At 42.9% G+C, this 13,481-nt stretch overlaps 1 protein-coding gene across 1 annotated transcript in view; it reads right to left on the reverse strand.

The window, feature by feature from the left end:
• The window catches only part of LOC135877484 (cytoplasmic dynein 1 heavy chain 1-like), an 88,784-nt gene that overhangs the window by 37,402 nt on the left and 37,901 nt on the right, over positions 1-13,481 (reverse strand). The window contains exons 23-37 of the mRNA XM_065402925.1: positions 12,770-12,943; positions 11,758-11,923; positions 11,482-11,670; positions 11,188-11,382; positions 8,374-8,656; positions 7,665-7,765; positions 6,668-6,827; positions 4,713-4,956; positions 4,319-4,502; positions 3,407-3,619; positions 2,957-3,195; positions 2,658-2,814; positions 789-1,016; positions 297-527; positions 7-147 (exon numbers count right to left, since the gene is read on the reverse strand). Of these exons, the coding sequence (XP_065258997.1) occupies positions 7-147; positions 297-527; positions 789-1,016; positions 2,658-2,814; positions 2,957-3,195; positions 3,407-3,619; positions 4,319-4,502; positions 4,713-4,956; positions 6,668-6,827; positions 7,665-7,765; positions 8,374-8,656; positions 11,188-11,382; positions 11,482-11,670; positions 11,758-11,923; positions 12,770-12,943 (2,905 nt within the window). The remainder of the gene's footprint in view (positions 1-6; positions 148-296; positions 528-788; positions 1,017-2,657; positions 2,815-2,956; positions 3,196-3,406; positions 3,620-4,318; positions 4,503-4,712; positions 4,957-6,667; positions 6,828-7,664; positions 7,766-8,373; positions 8,657-11,187; positions 11,383-11,481; positions 11,671-11,757; positions 11,924-12,769; positions 12,944-13,481) is intronic.

Raw genomic sequence — 13,481 nt, forward strand, 5'->3', positions numbered from 1 at the left:
TATTACCTCATAATCTATTATGGGTATGTTGGGTGCTGTGGGCAATGGTACAGTGGTGATTCTCCTAATGTATTCTCCCAGCTCTGCTCTCATTTTCAGACGGCTGTCTCCAGAGAGTGACCACAGTATTGCATAGACCAGGTATCTCTGATGGAAGACAAGAGAAAGATTAGTCCACACAAATGCAAAAAAGTATTACTTGTGTTCGAAGGACAGCTGAAGAAAATACAAGGAGAGCCTGGTAACTGTGTTCATCTTTAGGCTTTCAGATCACTTTGCTGCAGTATTTACTTTACCTGGATATAACGCTCCAGTTGATCTATCTGCATAGGGAAGTCGGGATGGTTTGCATTGTACTGGGCTACATTGCGGCAAGCCTGATGCAACATAGAGAACAACGAACCAAGACAGCGCAAGCGAGTGAGGTCCATGATATGCTCTAACTTGAAAGCATGTTCAAGAGCTTTAGTCACCAGTCCATTAGATGTGAAATAGGGCTGCATAATTGTTGCTGCATCTCTTTGAATCTGTTGGTAAAGACATTAGTATTGTTCAAGGAACTTGGTTTGTAGTCTTAAGTCATAACACTAGATTTTAAAATAAGTTTGTCTATAACATGGGTTCAGAGTGTCATACTTTAATTGGGGAATACAACATGCAAGTTATATTTTGTTAACTCAATCTCTAGTTATATTCAGTACAGCCTGTAAGATAAGCTTTCGAGGCACTTCCTACTTTTAGTGGGTCTGGTGTCAGTCCACAGTATTACAATCCATTCCAAGTTATACCTGCAGCATTGGAGAAGCTGCTGCTTCACCTTCATCTTCTTTGCCCTTTCGCCTCCGCTGAGCTTCCTCTTCACCTTCATCCAGAGGGATGTTTCGTAGTCTGGCCAAGAAGTTATTGAATATCATGTCAGTGCTTAAAACATCTTCACTGAACCAGACCATTCCGCACCTTGACACTGTGGTCAGAGTAGCATATTTCAGATCCTGTACCTCAAACATGATACGCACCTAGAGAGAAAGTGCAGACATTTAAGAGAAGTTAGATTTTATGTTCTACTGAATCTATTACAGTATCTCCTCACTTAACAATGAAACATTAACCGTGATAAGTCGCTGATCTGTTAGAGAACATGCTCGTTTAAAGTTGAGCAATGCTCCCTTATAACATTGTTTTTCTGCAAGCAGTGGACAAAGCAGGCGGCTGCCAGAGCAGCCCGTTGGAGCTAGCTGGTAGGGGCTTGGAGCCAGGGTGGACCAGAAGCCCCCCCACCAGCTCCCCTAAGTTCCCTGTGTGGCAGCTGCCCAACAGGCTATCGATTGCCGGGCAGTTCAGGTATCCCTCCGGCCTCTGCCATGGGCTGCTCCTGCCCTCTGCCTTGGAGCTGCTCCGGGGAGCCTCCTGCTTGCTGTGCGGGGGGGAAGGGGAAAGAGGGGTGCTGATGTCAGGGTGTCCCCTTCCCCCCGCTCCTGTACCTCATCTCCACAGGGCAGGGGAAACGGGGGGACAGGACAGGGCTCAGGATGGAGGGAACTTGCTGGCAGCAGCTGCTGTATCAACTTGCTGATCTACTTAAAAAGGCAATGTACTTAGTGTTGGGTCAGCGTACTTAAAGGGGCAATGCGCTTCACACACGTGGTGTGTCTGTTTGTGTGTCACATCCACCCAAGTGGTGCATCAGTCTCACACACACAGTCTGTCTGTCTCACACACACATGCACCTCTCCCCCCCGGCACTTTGGAAAGTGGTGCGCTCCAGTGGGATTGCATGAGTTCATCATCACGTTCAGTTTCCACAAGGAATGTTTGCAGCCACTCCCATGCTATGTCTCCTCCCTCCATTCCTGCTACCTTGTAGAGTGTGAGGCTCCATTAACAATGTGTTAACCCTTGAGGGCTCAGCCGGGTGCTAGATCATCATCTACCAGTAAGGCATTCCCTGGGAAATATCCCACCCTCTGACTCCACCACCTCAACCCAGCTTCACAGTCATCATTGCTGTGTACGTTAAATTGTTTGTTTAAAACTTATACTCTGTGTATGTGTGTGTGTGTGTGTGTGTGTGTACGTACACACACACACACACACACACACACACACACACACACACACGACTGACTTGTCTAGTGAAAAACATTTCCCTGGGACCTAGCCCCCTCCGACCATTTACATTAATTCTTATGGGGAAATTGGACTCACTTAACATTTTGCTTAAAGCAGCATTTTTCAGGAACATAATTACAATGTTAAATGAGGAGTTACTGTAAAAGCTGTTAACATGCTTCTCTAAACTCCCCAAAAGCCAATATGTGGTATAAAAATTAGTTTTGTCTTAACTTCATAAAGTATTTTATGTATTCAACACCTAATTAGACATTCATGCATGATCTAGTATTTCCTAGTCTGGAAGGGTCAAGGTAAACCTGACAGGACAAACTCCATAACCACAGAAGGGTTTTTAAGCAATTCAACCAGACCATTGCACAAGATTACTTTTGCTCTGATGCAATATTAACTTTACTCTGTGCTCACAGGTAGTGTGATGAGAGCCTGTTCATGTCAGCTACCAAAAGCAGCAGAGAGATCAAATTTTTAGTAGATTAAACTATTTAGAAATGCTAAAATGTTTGTAAAAACAAGAAGAACTTTACATTTGGTGGAAGGCTGAGACGTTCTCCATTGGGCAGAGTCAGCAGTTTGTTGTCATCCAACACGGAGTTTAAGTTCTCCACCCATTCAGGATCTACATCCCCATCAAAGATGATCCACTGTCGTTTTTGCAATTCACCTCTCACATTGTCTATGATCCTAGGTTCAGGAAAGCATTTAGTGTAGGTTTAAAAAACAGAGTAATTTTCCCTTCCCTCAATCCTCCATGGCAATGACAACATGCAAGAATATCTCTAATAGCCACTTCTTAACTTATACGCTATTCATATTTAAGACTCACTTTCTCAGGACATGTGTAAACAATCCATCTGTCCATTCTCTGGTATTTGGATCCAAAGTACCATAGAGGTGATCTTTGCTGATTGCTTTTGGATCAATGATGTGAGCAACACTTTCTACACCCTCTAGCCGCTCCAGGGCTTTTAGCAGCACTCTCCAAGCCATGCTCTTTCCACTTCCAGAAGGACCCACCATCATCAACCCATGATTGATCTGGGTAATTTGATAGAGCTGAAGAACCTGTGACAAAAGAGAAGGATCTGTCATTTAAGACTTGCATTTATTAAAATTCAAACCTATTAATCTGGAATCACTTAAAGTTGAAACTTATTTTAGGTATTCTGTCTATTTGGGGAGCAGTTGTATTTGATTTCTGTATCACGGAATATGGAAAGTGTTACACGTACTTTGTCAATTCTACATTGTAAGATTTACAACTATCACAACGTACCTTTTCGACCCACATGCCACCAACTTCTTCTCCATCACCATATGTAAGGTACATTTCCTGACACACTTTCTTAAGCTCCTCTCGCAGGGCTGTCATTTCACCACGGTGATACTGTACTCCAGGGAATACATCAGACAAGAGACTGAACAGCAATGGGATGTCTTCTGCAATAAGTTTGGGGACCATTGTTTCACACACACTCTGGATCAAAATCTACATGGAAAATTTCATGTTTTGATTAGACAATACACCGTAAGCAATGAATATCTGCATTAGTCACATTGGTAGAAATATTTCAGACAGGTCATGCTGAATACTCAGACTGCAGAGTATATTGACATTTGCTAGGTTTGCATTTGGCATTCTTATTCCCTGCAAAACTTATTTGATATTGAGTTTTATATTTGTGCAAGATCATTTATGACAGTGCATTATGAACTTAAAGTGATGCTATACAGGGAATACTTAAGCTATCGCCTAATACAATTGCTTTAGTTGAGAAATGACAACTGTACTTGCCTACATAACATTTACCGGAAAGTGATGTGAACTGCAGGAGTTCATTCAGAATGTCTACTCCACTTGGAATAGAGTCAGGACATCACTCGTTTTATAGGAGTGGTGAAAGTTTGTAATGACCACAAATCATCAGATGCCTCTGTTTTATTGTAAGAAAGACACTTCCAACAACTCAAGCACTGATTAAAACTCAGTTCCATCTACTGAAACTGCCACTCCTGTAGCCTAAAGTACCATGACTTCAAGTAAATACAACATTTGTGAACTTAAATAGATTACATTTATGCTAGATACAGCAGGTGCTTTACTGTAAATGCTCATATACATGAATATGTACTGTAATCACCCCTTTGCTGTGAATGAATATAAAAAAAAAATCTGTATATGTTTTACCTCTTGTTCAGGTAGATTCTCAGCAATTTCCCCTTCATCAACAACTTCACCACGCTCTCTCTTCTCCCGCTTTATCTTCTGAATCCTCTCCCTCTTCACATTTCCTGCACTAATCAGTACACTCTTCAAAGCTCTTAAGCCAAAGTCATAATGACTTTGAGAGGAGAGCTGCTCATCACAGAGGCTAAAGATAAAAGATACCAGAGTCAGTTTTAGACATAGTAAGATCACAAAACTAATGTTCAATAGTAAAATGTCAAGCATGCTTACCGTTCGATGTTCTTGCTATGGTAGTTTCAAAACTAGCTACAGAGCCATTTTAAGTTCCAGATTTAAGTACACAAGTGATCTTTTAATGGTTTGGGCCACACTTATTTAAGTGACTATTACTTACTTGAAGAATGGGACAATCTTACTGGCGAGCACTTCAGCAGTACGGAAACCCTGGGAGTACAACATGACCTGGGCAATCAGTTGGCGGTCTGGCTTTGTCATCGCCAAGCTACGGAACAGCTTCTTCAAGTTATCTGGAAGATTTGATCTACCCACATAACCAGGATTCATGGTGACGAAGATAGCCATGTCTGGGCTGACTTTAACTTGTTTATTCAGCAGCTCACAAGTTATAGGTGTGGAAGCTAAAAGTAGTTCACACAAAGTATTTTTAGTTACAATTGATTTTGTCTCAGTCAAATCAGCTATCAACTACAGTAGCTGAAACTTCACTTTTAGTATCCTGTATAGTTTTGTTTGTGGTACAGTAACTCCTCACTTAAAGTCGTCCCGGTTAACGTTGTTTCATTGCTGATCAGTTAGGCCTGGTCTACACTAACCCCCAAATTCGAACTAAGGTATGCAACTTCAGCTACGTGAATAACGTAGCTGAAGTCGACATACCTTAGTTCGAACTTACCGCGGTTCAGACGCGGTCCACACGCGGCAGACAGGCTCCCCGTCGACTCCGCGGTACTCCTCTCGCCGAGCTGGAGTACCGCAGTCGACGGCGAGCGCTTCCGGGATCGATTTATCGCGTCCAGACCAGACGCGATAAATCGAACCCGGAAGTTCGATTGCCAGCTGTCGAACTACCGCGGTAGTGTAGACCTGGCCTTAGAGAACATGCTCGTTTAAAGTGGCGCAATGCTCCCTTATAACATTGTTTGGCAGCTGCCTGCTTTGTCCACTGCTTGCAGAAAGAGCAGCCCGTTGGAGCTAGCTGGTGGGCGCTTGGAACCAGGGTGGACTGGCAGCACCCCCCCCACACACACAATCAGCTCCCCGCTCCCCTAAGTTCCCTGTGCAGCAGCCGCCCACCAGGCTATCAATTGCCAGCAATTCAGCTGTCCCTCTCCCCATAGCCATGTGCTGCTCCTGCCCTCTGCCTTGGAGCTGCTCCCGGGAGCCTCCTGCTTGCTGTGCGGGGGGGCGGGGGAGGAGAAGAGAAGAGGGGGCTGTCAGGGTGTCCCCCTCCCTCCTGCTCCCCGCTTACCCCATCTCCATAGAGCAGGGGGACACGACAGAGCTCAAGACAGAGGGAGCGTGGTGGCAGCAGCTGCTGTCTCAACTTCCTGGTCTACTTAAAAAGGCAATCTACTTAGACTGGTTCAGCGTACTTAAAGGGGCAATGCACATCTCTCTCTCTCTCCCCCACACACACCCAGGGTGTGTGTCTCTGTCTCTATCTGCCATGCTGTCTCCCCTCCCCCCATTTGTGTTGCCTTATAGAGTATGAGGCTACATTAACAACAATGTGTTAACCCTTGAGGGCTCAGCCAAGTTCTAGTTCATCATTTAGCAGTAAGGCATTCCCTGGGAAATATCCCACCCTCTGACTTCACCACCTCAACCAAGTTTCACAATCATCATTGCTGTGTACAGTATTAAATTGTTTGTTTAAAAATTATACGGTGTGTGTGTCTTTTGTGTGCTGAAAAAAATGTCCCTAACCTAACCCCCCCCCCCCCCATTTACATTAATTCTTATGGGGAAATTGGATTTGCTTAACATTGTTTCACTTAAAGTCGCATTTTTCAGGAACACAACTACAACGTTAAGTGAGGAGTTACTGTACAACTAGTCAAACATTTTTTCTACCACTACACTAAAGTTACACAATGTTGAAAGTGACTGCATATCAGTTGAAAGCTACTTCCTTTAATTGTTTAATATTTAAGTTACATTTTCAAATTTAACAACCCCCCCTCCCCCCGGAAAAAAAAAAGCCTGGCCAACGTGGGAGTAACTGATCAAGTAGATTTCTCAAAAGGACCTATTTCAGACATGCAAGTGAGGGCATTCTTTTGACAGCACAGCTATACAAAACCATTAGCAATGAAAAAAATTGCATACTCTTGTCATAGTTTGGATTGCAATGTTCTCGCAAGGCTTCCTGGATGCACTGAACCTGCTGAGAAACAGCCGAAAGCATACGCTCCTCAAGTCTGTTGAACTCATCAAAGCAGCCCCATGCGCCCACTTGACAGAGCCCCACAAAGATGCGTCCCATTGCCTGTAGACAGAGAAAAAGAGAAGATAAGCTTTAAATATACACACACTGGGAAAAAAAAAAGTTACGTTGGTTATTCTTCCCTGTACATAGTGGAACTGGTGTAGACTGGATAGGATTGTGGTTACATATATTAACCCCCTATTTAATGTGTGTGTATTGCTGAGAATCTTTATGCTTTCAACAGAAACAACTACTTCTCTACCCACCACTCCACTCTTCTCTTCCCACTCACACCACTCTTGCTTCTCAGATGTTTCAGTTTTTGAATGCCAACTTCCATGTTCTAGAATGTATAAGGCACTACTAAGCAACTTCCACTCCTCTTTAGGGAAGTCTGTTACTTAATAATTCTAAAATCTCTGCAAGCACATTCCTAAACCTGCAGCAGAATTTAAAAGTAGTTCTGATGCTGCAATATATCAGGAAGTCCATTGAGATAAGGAGTATGTGCAGCAACATATCCATTAGGCGTCAGCCAGTCACACCTACTTGATTTCCACTAAAGTAGGTCTACTTCAGTTGGTCACACAATATGACTGGGGGATGGTAATGGAAGACTGTGGTTTGAAAATATTTTAAGTTACTTTCCTAAAGCTTGCAGTTCAAATTTTCCCTTGCTAAATTATTGTCTAAAAACAGAGCAGGCAGCTTCTAACCCAATTCTGCTTTAGGTGGTAGTGAGGTCCAATGAAGCACAGTAAAGTAACCATAATCTATTTTACCAGATACAGGAACAAGCTTTCAAACGTTTTGAAATCTACAAGCTTTAAAGGGCATATTAATGAGATCTTAACTTAAAACGAACAATGTTCTCATGTTAAATGAAAGATACTATACCTGGAAGTCAAACATTTCACCGCAGTTGAAAACCAGAACAAAGCGGCCAAGCTGGTGTCCAAGGGCCTTTACAGATTCTGTTTTACCAGTACCAGCAGGACCTATTTTTAGAATAGGATAAAAACATTAGTCTCTTCCTAGGCACTAAACTGACAATATTAACATCTAGAGTCTACGGGCTGGGCTATGGTACTGCAGTAAGGCAGCCCAAATTACACTACTTCAGTTACATGAATAACTTCAGTTACATGAATAGCTGCTCCCGGGAGCCTCCTGCTTGCTGTGCGGGGGGGCGGGGGAGGAGAAGAGAAGAGGGGGCTAATGTCAGGGTGTCCCCTGTTACATGAATAACGTAACTGAAGTCGACGTAGCTTAGGTCGACTCAATGCAGTGTCTACACCGTGCTGTGTCAACGGGAGATGCTCTCCCGCCGACTTCCCTTACTTTTCTCAGGGAGTTGGAGTACACAAATAAGTGGGAGAGCACTCTCCCATCGATTTAGCGGGTCTTCAACAGACCCGCTAAATCAACACCTGCTGCACTGATTACAGCAGTGCAAATCTACCAGTAAGTATAGACGTGGCCTAAGTGTTGCTCATTTTTCAAAATTGGAGTCTCAACTATGGAAGTTACTTTATTAATTTTATAGCTGATGAACATCAGTCTTTACCTTTAACAGAAGACACATATGGAATAAGTACAAACTTACCAAAAGGTGAGCCTCCAAGTCTTGCCTCCAAGGCTTGCGTCATTGTCAGGTAACAGCGGTCAGTAAGAGGAGTCTGAACTAGTTTATCCTGAACACCAAGATACTCAAAGCCATAGTTGAATTTGGCATTTGCCATCTGAATGGACAGCTGTTGCAACACATCTGTCTGTTTTGGGTCAAAGTAGAATCGCATCTGGCTGAGCCACTCAAAGGATTTGGAGTTGTCAATCTTACTTTTGATCAGTGATCTTGTAACATCTCTTTGGTGCACTAACTCTGTAATCTGGAGAAGCAGCATCTCATTAGCAACCACCACGAAAAAAGACCAAGTACTCCAATGAAACTAACAGTTTTACTGCATCTCACTGCACCTCAGTTTATGAAAAGTCATTGCTCAGTGCTAGAAGGCCTCATCTAATATCCATCCTCTACCTTGCAGACGGGAGGAGCTAGTAAAAAAAGTCTGTTGCTACAGGATCCCTCTCAGTCAAGCTTCAAGCCAAGGCATGGTTCTGAAACCACAAGAGCTGTCCTTATGGACAACCTTTTTCTGTCCACAAGCAGAGAAAGGAAGCAAATCCATACTCATCCTGCTACACCTCTCTAGCACCAGATACTGTTAGTCACCAGATATTCTTGTCTGCCTCCAAGAAGCTGTAATGATGAATGAGAGTGCCCTTAAACCAGCTCACATTTTCCTCTAAGAAACCCCAAGTGCTGTAGAGGGAAAGTGTTTCTACATCCCTCCCCACCAAAAGCCCTCACCTCTGAGGTCCCACAAATTTTAATCCTCTGCAAAACGTATTCAAAGTCTATATAAAGCCACCAAGAGAATTGGTGAGACACTATGGGCTGAAATCTCAGCAGGTACAGACCAAAACTGAGCTCTACATCTCCATTCCCATCTTTCAGTAGCTGGAATCAGCAGCTGAAGAAAGCGCATCTGACTAGAGTTAAACCCAGCCAAGACTGAGATGCCGGTAGATAAAGAGAAATGTTTCTAAGAACTTGCTTCCTCCAAGACTCCACTATGGAGGGCACCTTCCCCTCAGACTAGTTTATCACTAGACTTCAATCCTTTTGGATGCTAAAGGCATAAAAAATGTCAACTTTCATCTGCAATAGGCTAGAAATTGACACCTCATTGTATCAGCAGACTTGGACATGGTAAGGCTGAAGGTCCACAGATTTGATTATTGCAAGTCATGTCTAGCAGTGAAACCACACCCCATGTGAAAGCTCCAACTTGTACAAAACACAGCACTCTAGTTTCTTGGCAGCACAGACTGCCACAAAACACCATTCTGTGGCTTTGCACTCTACACTTGTTCCCCAATTAGAAGTTTAGTTCAAGGTTTATTTTATAGGAGCCTTTGAATAACAGGACAGATTCTCAGGTGCACTCGTCTGGTGGAAAGTAGAGCTTCTTAGGAGGAGCTGGAGTTAAGCTATGAATTCAGTGGGCAAGAAGTGATGGATTTTCATAGCTAAATGCAAAAAGCCTTCAGTTTAGCTTTTCTTTTTTCAGAAAGTTCTTCACATGCCTATGACAGCCCCTCACGCAAATACAGAAGTTTTAAATTAAGCTATTTCTCCTATAAGGAGTTTCTATTTTTAAACAGCTGAAGGAGCTCAGACACTATGGTTATGGGAGCCATGTACATACGGTGACAAAGTTCCTCCTCTGCCTTGGTGGGTTCTGCGCTTTCTGGCGGATTTGCTCGCCTCAGAGGTTCACGGCAGTCCTCAGTTTGGCTCCTTTTGTAGTGGCACAAACCTGCCGTTCACTCAGCTAACCTCATCACTGGCCAGCATGGGGAAAGAGAGGAGAACAATCCCCGCAGTCTCTGCTGACCCACCTAATGGGTCAGGGGATAGGCCAGGGACCTTCCCCTCTGGTGGGACCCACAGTCCAGGTCACCTCCTCTCATCTTAAATAGGGTGTTGAGATGGATGGGGGAACCCAGGCCCGCCCTCTACTCTGGGTTCCAGCCCAGGGTCCTGTGGATTGCAACCGTCTACAGTGTCTCTTGTAACAGCTGCGTGACAGCTACAACTCCCTGGGCTACTTCCCCATGGCCTCCTCCCAACACCTTCTTTATCCTCACCACAGGACCTTCCTCCTGATGTCTGGTAACGCTTGTACTTCGCAGTCCTTCAGAAGTATGCCTACTCACTCTCAACTTCTTGTGCCTCTTGCTCCCAGCTCCTCACACGCTCCTCACACGCACCTCACTAACGGAAGTGAGATCCTTTTTAAAACCAGGTGCCCTGATTAGCCTGCCTGTCCTAACTGATTCTGGTAGATTCTTAATTGGCTCCAGGTGTCCTAATTAGCCTGCCTTAATTGGTTCCAGCAACTTCCTGATTGTTCTGGAACAGCCCATTATCTTACTCAGGGAAAAGGGACCTGCTTAATCTGGGACTAATATATCTACCTTCTATCACTCTCTTGTAGCCATCTGGCCTGACCCTCTCACAATACATAGATGATAAAAGTTAATATAAACTGTAGATTTATAAATCTTATCTACTCTCAGAATAGGAGATTGAGTGGTATATTCTAAGAGTTGTTTCTATTCACTAAATAATTCTTCAGAATCTTATGCTATACTGACATTTAAGTTTATAGACATTATTTCAAGTCAGGCATATGTAACCTCTACAGAAACAGCTGTTCCTCAAGAAAGCTTGATGGGAATATTTTAGTTTTCCCTAGGTGTCAGTTTCATGATTTGAAGATGGACAGATTGTGTTTAAATTTTGTAAGAGACCGAATGACTACTTGAGGATGGGGAGGAGAGTATTACTTACCAAGTATTCCAATTTCCTTCTGCGGAGAGGTGGCTGTTCTATCAACACAGAGTCTGCTAACATGTTCAGTGTGACCTCAACATTAGCCAGCACAGAGTGCAGAGAACTGCTGTCTCCATCACCACCCATGCCATTCAGAGCAGATTCCACATTCTCTGACCATGCAATTTGGGCTGACAGGACAACAAGCTGGGCCTGAACATTTAAAATACAGTTAGATTTTTGCTAAAAGTTGTTCCTCCCACAAAAGCGTATTATATAGTTTGCTTAGACAAACGTGAATAAGATGGATACCTGATATTTGTCAATCCAAGAAATATAGAGAACTGGATCAATTGAAGTTGCTTTACCAATGATTTCTACTTCAGTAACAGACTCAGCCAGCAGCTTTGCCAGTGTGACCCTCATTTCTTTTTCAACAAGTGTGAGCCACTCATTTATCTTAGGATGTTCTGTGATAGACACAGGTGTTTTGAACAGCACCTGAAACAATTAAATGTAAGTGTAATTTTAGTTTTCATTTAGACCAGGTTTGTAAGTTTGCAAAACCCCCCGAAGACGCAGCTCTACCTCCTCTCCTTCACGTGATGAGATCCCCAGAATAACAGTGTTAGCTTCATTCAGGATGATGCTAGAAACTCCAGCAAACATTTTCTTGAAATGTTTCTGCAGCTTAGCTACATTCTTGCTGTTTCCTATGATTTCGAGCAAGTCCTCATCACCAACGAAGTAGAACCTAGTATTAGAGATAAGGTTAAAGCTTTTTAAAACAACTGACCACTGAGGTGAAAGAATTTTTTTTAAATTAATTTAAGGCCCAGAATTAAATATATTTACTTGAACCCACTATAACCCTTATAAAACTGGGGAAATGTCTGCTAGTTTGTGCAATGCTGTGTAATTCCTTTCCTCCACACTTCTGTTAGCTCACAGTAAAAATACCTCAGGGCTTATTCTCTGCACCATTTTTAGTCTAACTAGAGTTTTCTTCCCACTTTAACACCTCATTAGCAGATAAATGCCAAGTATTGAAAGATTATGAGACAGCAAAGCTCCCACTCTGAACACATGCTTGACGTGGAGGTTATGTTTAGATCTACAATCCAAGGACTTCACATACTACTGAGAATTGAAGGTGAAACAGAATGCAACATGATTCAAATATAGAATGACAAGTTCTTAAGCTTTGGTATTTGATGAGCGATTCCTAAGGGTTTATTTAGTTTAATGAAACAAAACTAATTTGAGAATTTCATTATTCAGTACCAGGTGAAACAGCCTATTAAGCAATATTTATATTCAAATTATGCCATTTAAGTTACTAATCACAAGTGACCCACACAAAGAAATTGAAGTTTGTCACTTCCCAGGAAATGGGGCCATAAAATGTCTAAATTGTTCAACCTTTATTTTTATTTTTTTTATGATTCCAAAGCATTCATGTTTTCATATCTGTGTATGCACTAAAAGGTTGCTAGCAGAACACAATAAAAGGATGTACTTAGGCACTACTGTGCAAACGAACACAATTCATATTAGAGTTTATTCCAGCACAATTGGTTGAGGAGATGAAATTCCTTACCGAGGAAAGGAGGATCTCTCCCTCTCCAGATATTCTCCCAATGTTTTCTGGATCTTTCCAAGCAAGTCTGCTAATCTCTCCAGTGACCTTTGTACACCTTGGATGTTAAGAACATCCATCACAAGGGGAGATTTGGATACTTTTTTCATAAGTGCCAGAAACTCAGTACTGATGCTGTAGTGAGAGTGAGAAAAATATTAAGCACACTTTAAATGAGGGATACAATAGTACAAGTTCAGTTACTGAGCGTGAAAAAGGGTGATATCTATTAATATTGTGTCTGAGTATTCTGGTGTGGCTGGCTTTATGCTACACTAAAGATGAATTCTAGTTGGAGCACTCCACATGGTACCCAAGAACCAGACAATGACTAACTCAATTGCCGGTGCTCAAATGGACCATACAGTAAATCCACTGCTAATGTCCACCTCTGACTCTCTGGAGAGGTGCATATATCTGTCCTGGGACACCTGAACCTGGTCAAAGGCTTTGAAATGGATAAGAGACTGTTTGTTAGCTCAGGGTGGAGACATCAAATGAAGACTGGACACAGGCAGAGACTGCAAGGGTGCAATCTACCTGCCTAGCCCAATGCTAGATGATAGGTGGGGACAAGAGGGGCTACCTCAACTTGCAAGGAAAGGCCAAGGTCTAGGAACTTCTAGGTCTACGGGTCTTTTATTGTTTTAACCCTTTTATGATGTGCAAAACA

The sequence above is a fragment of the Emys orbicularis genome, chromosome 4 (assembly GCF_028017835.1).
Source record: "Emys orbicularis isolate rEmyOrb1 chromosome 4, rEmyOrb1.hap1, whole genome shotgun sequence".
Taxonomy (NCBI): domain Eukaryota; kingdom Metazoa; phylum Chordata; order Testudines; family Emydidae; genus Emys; species Emys orbicularis.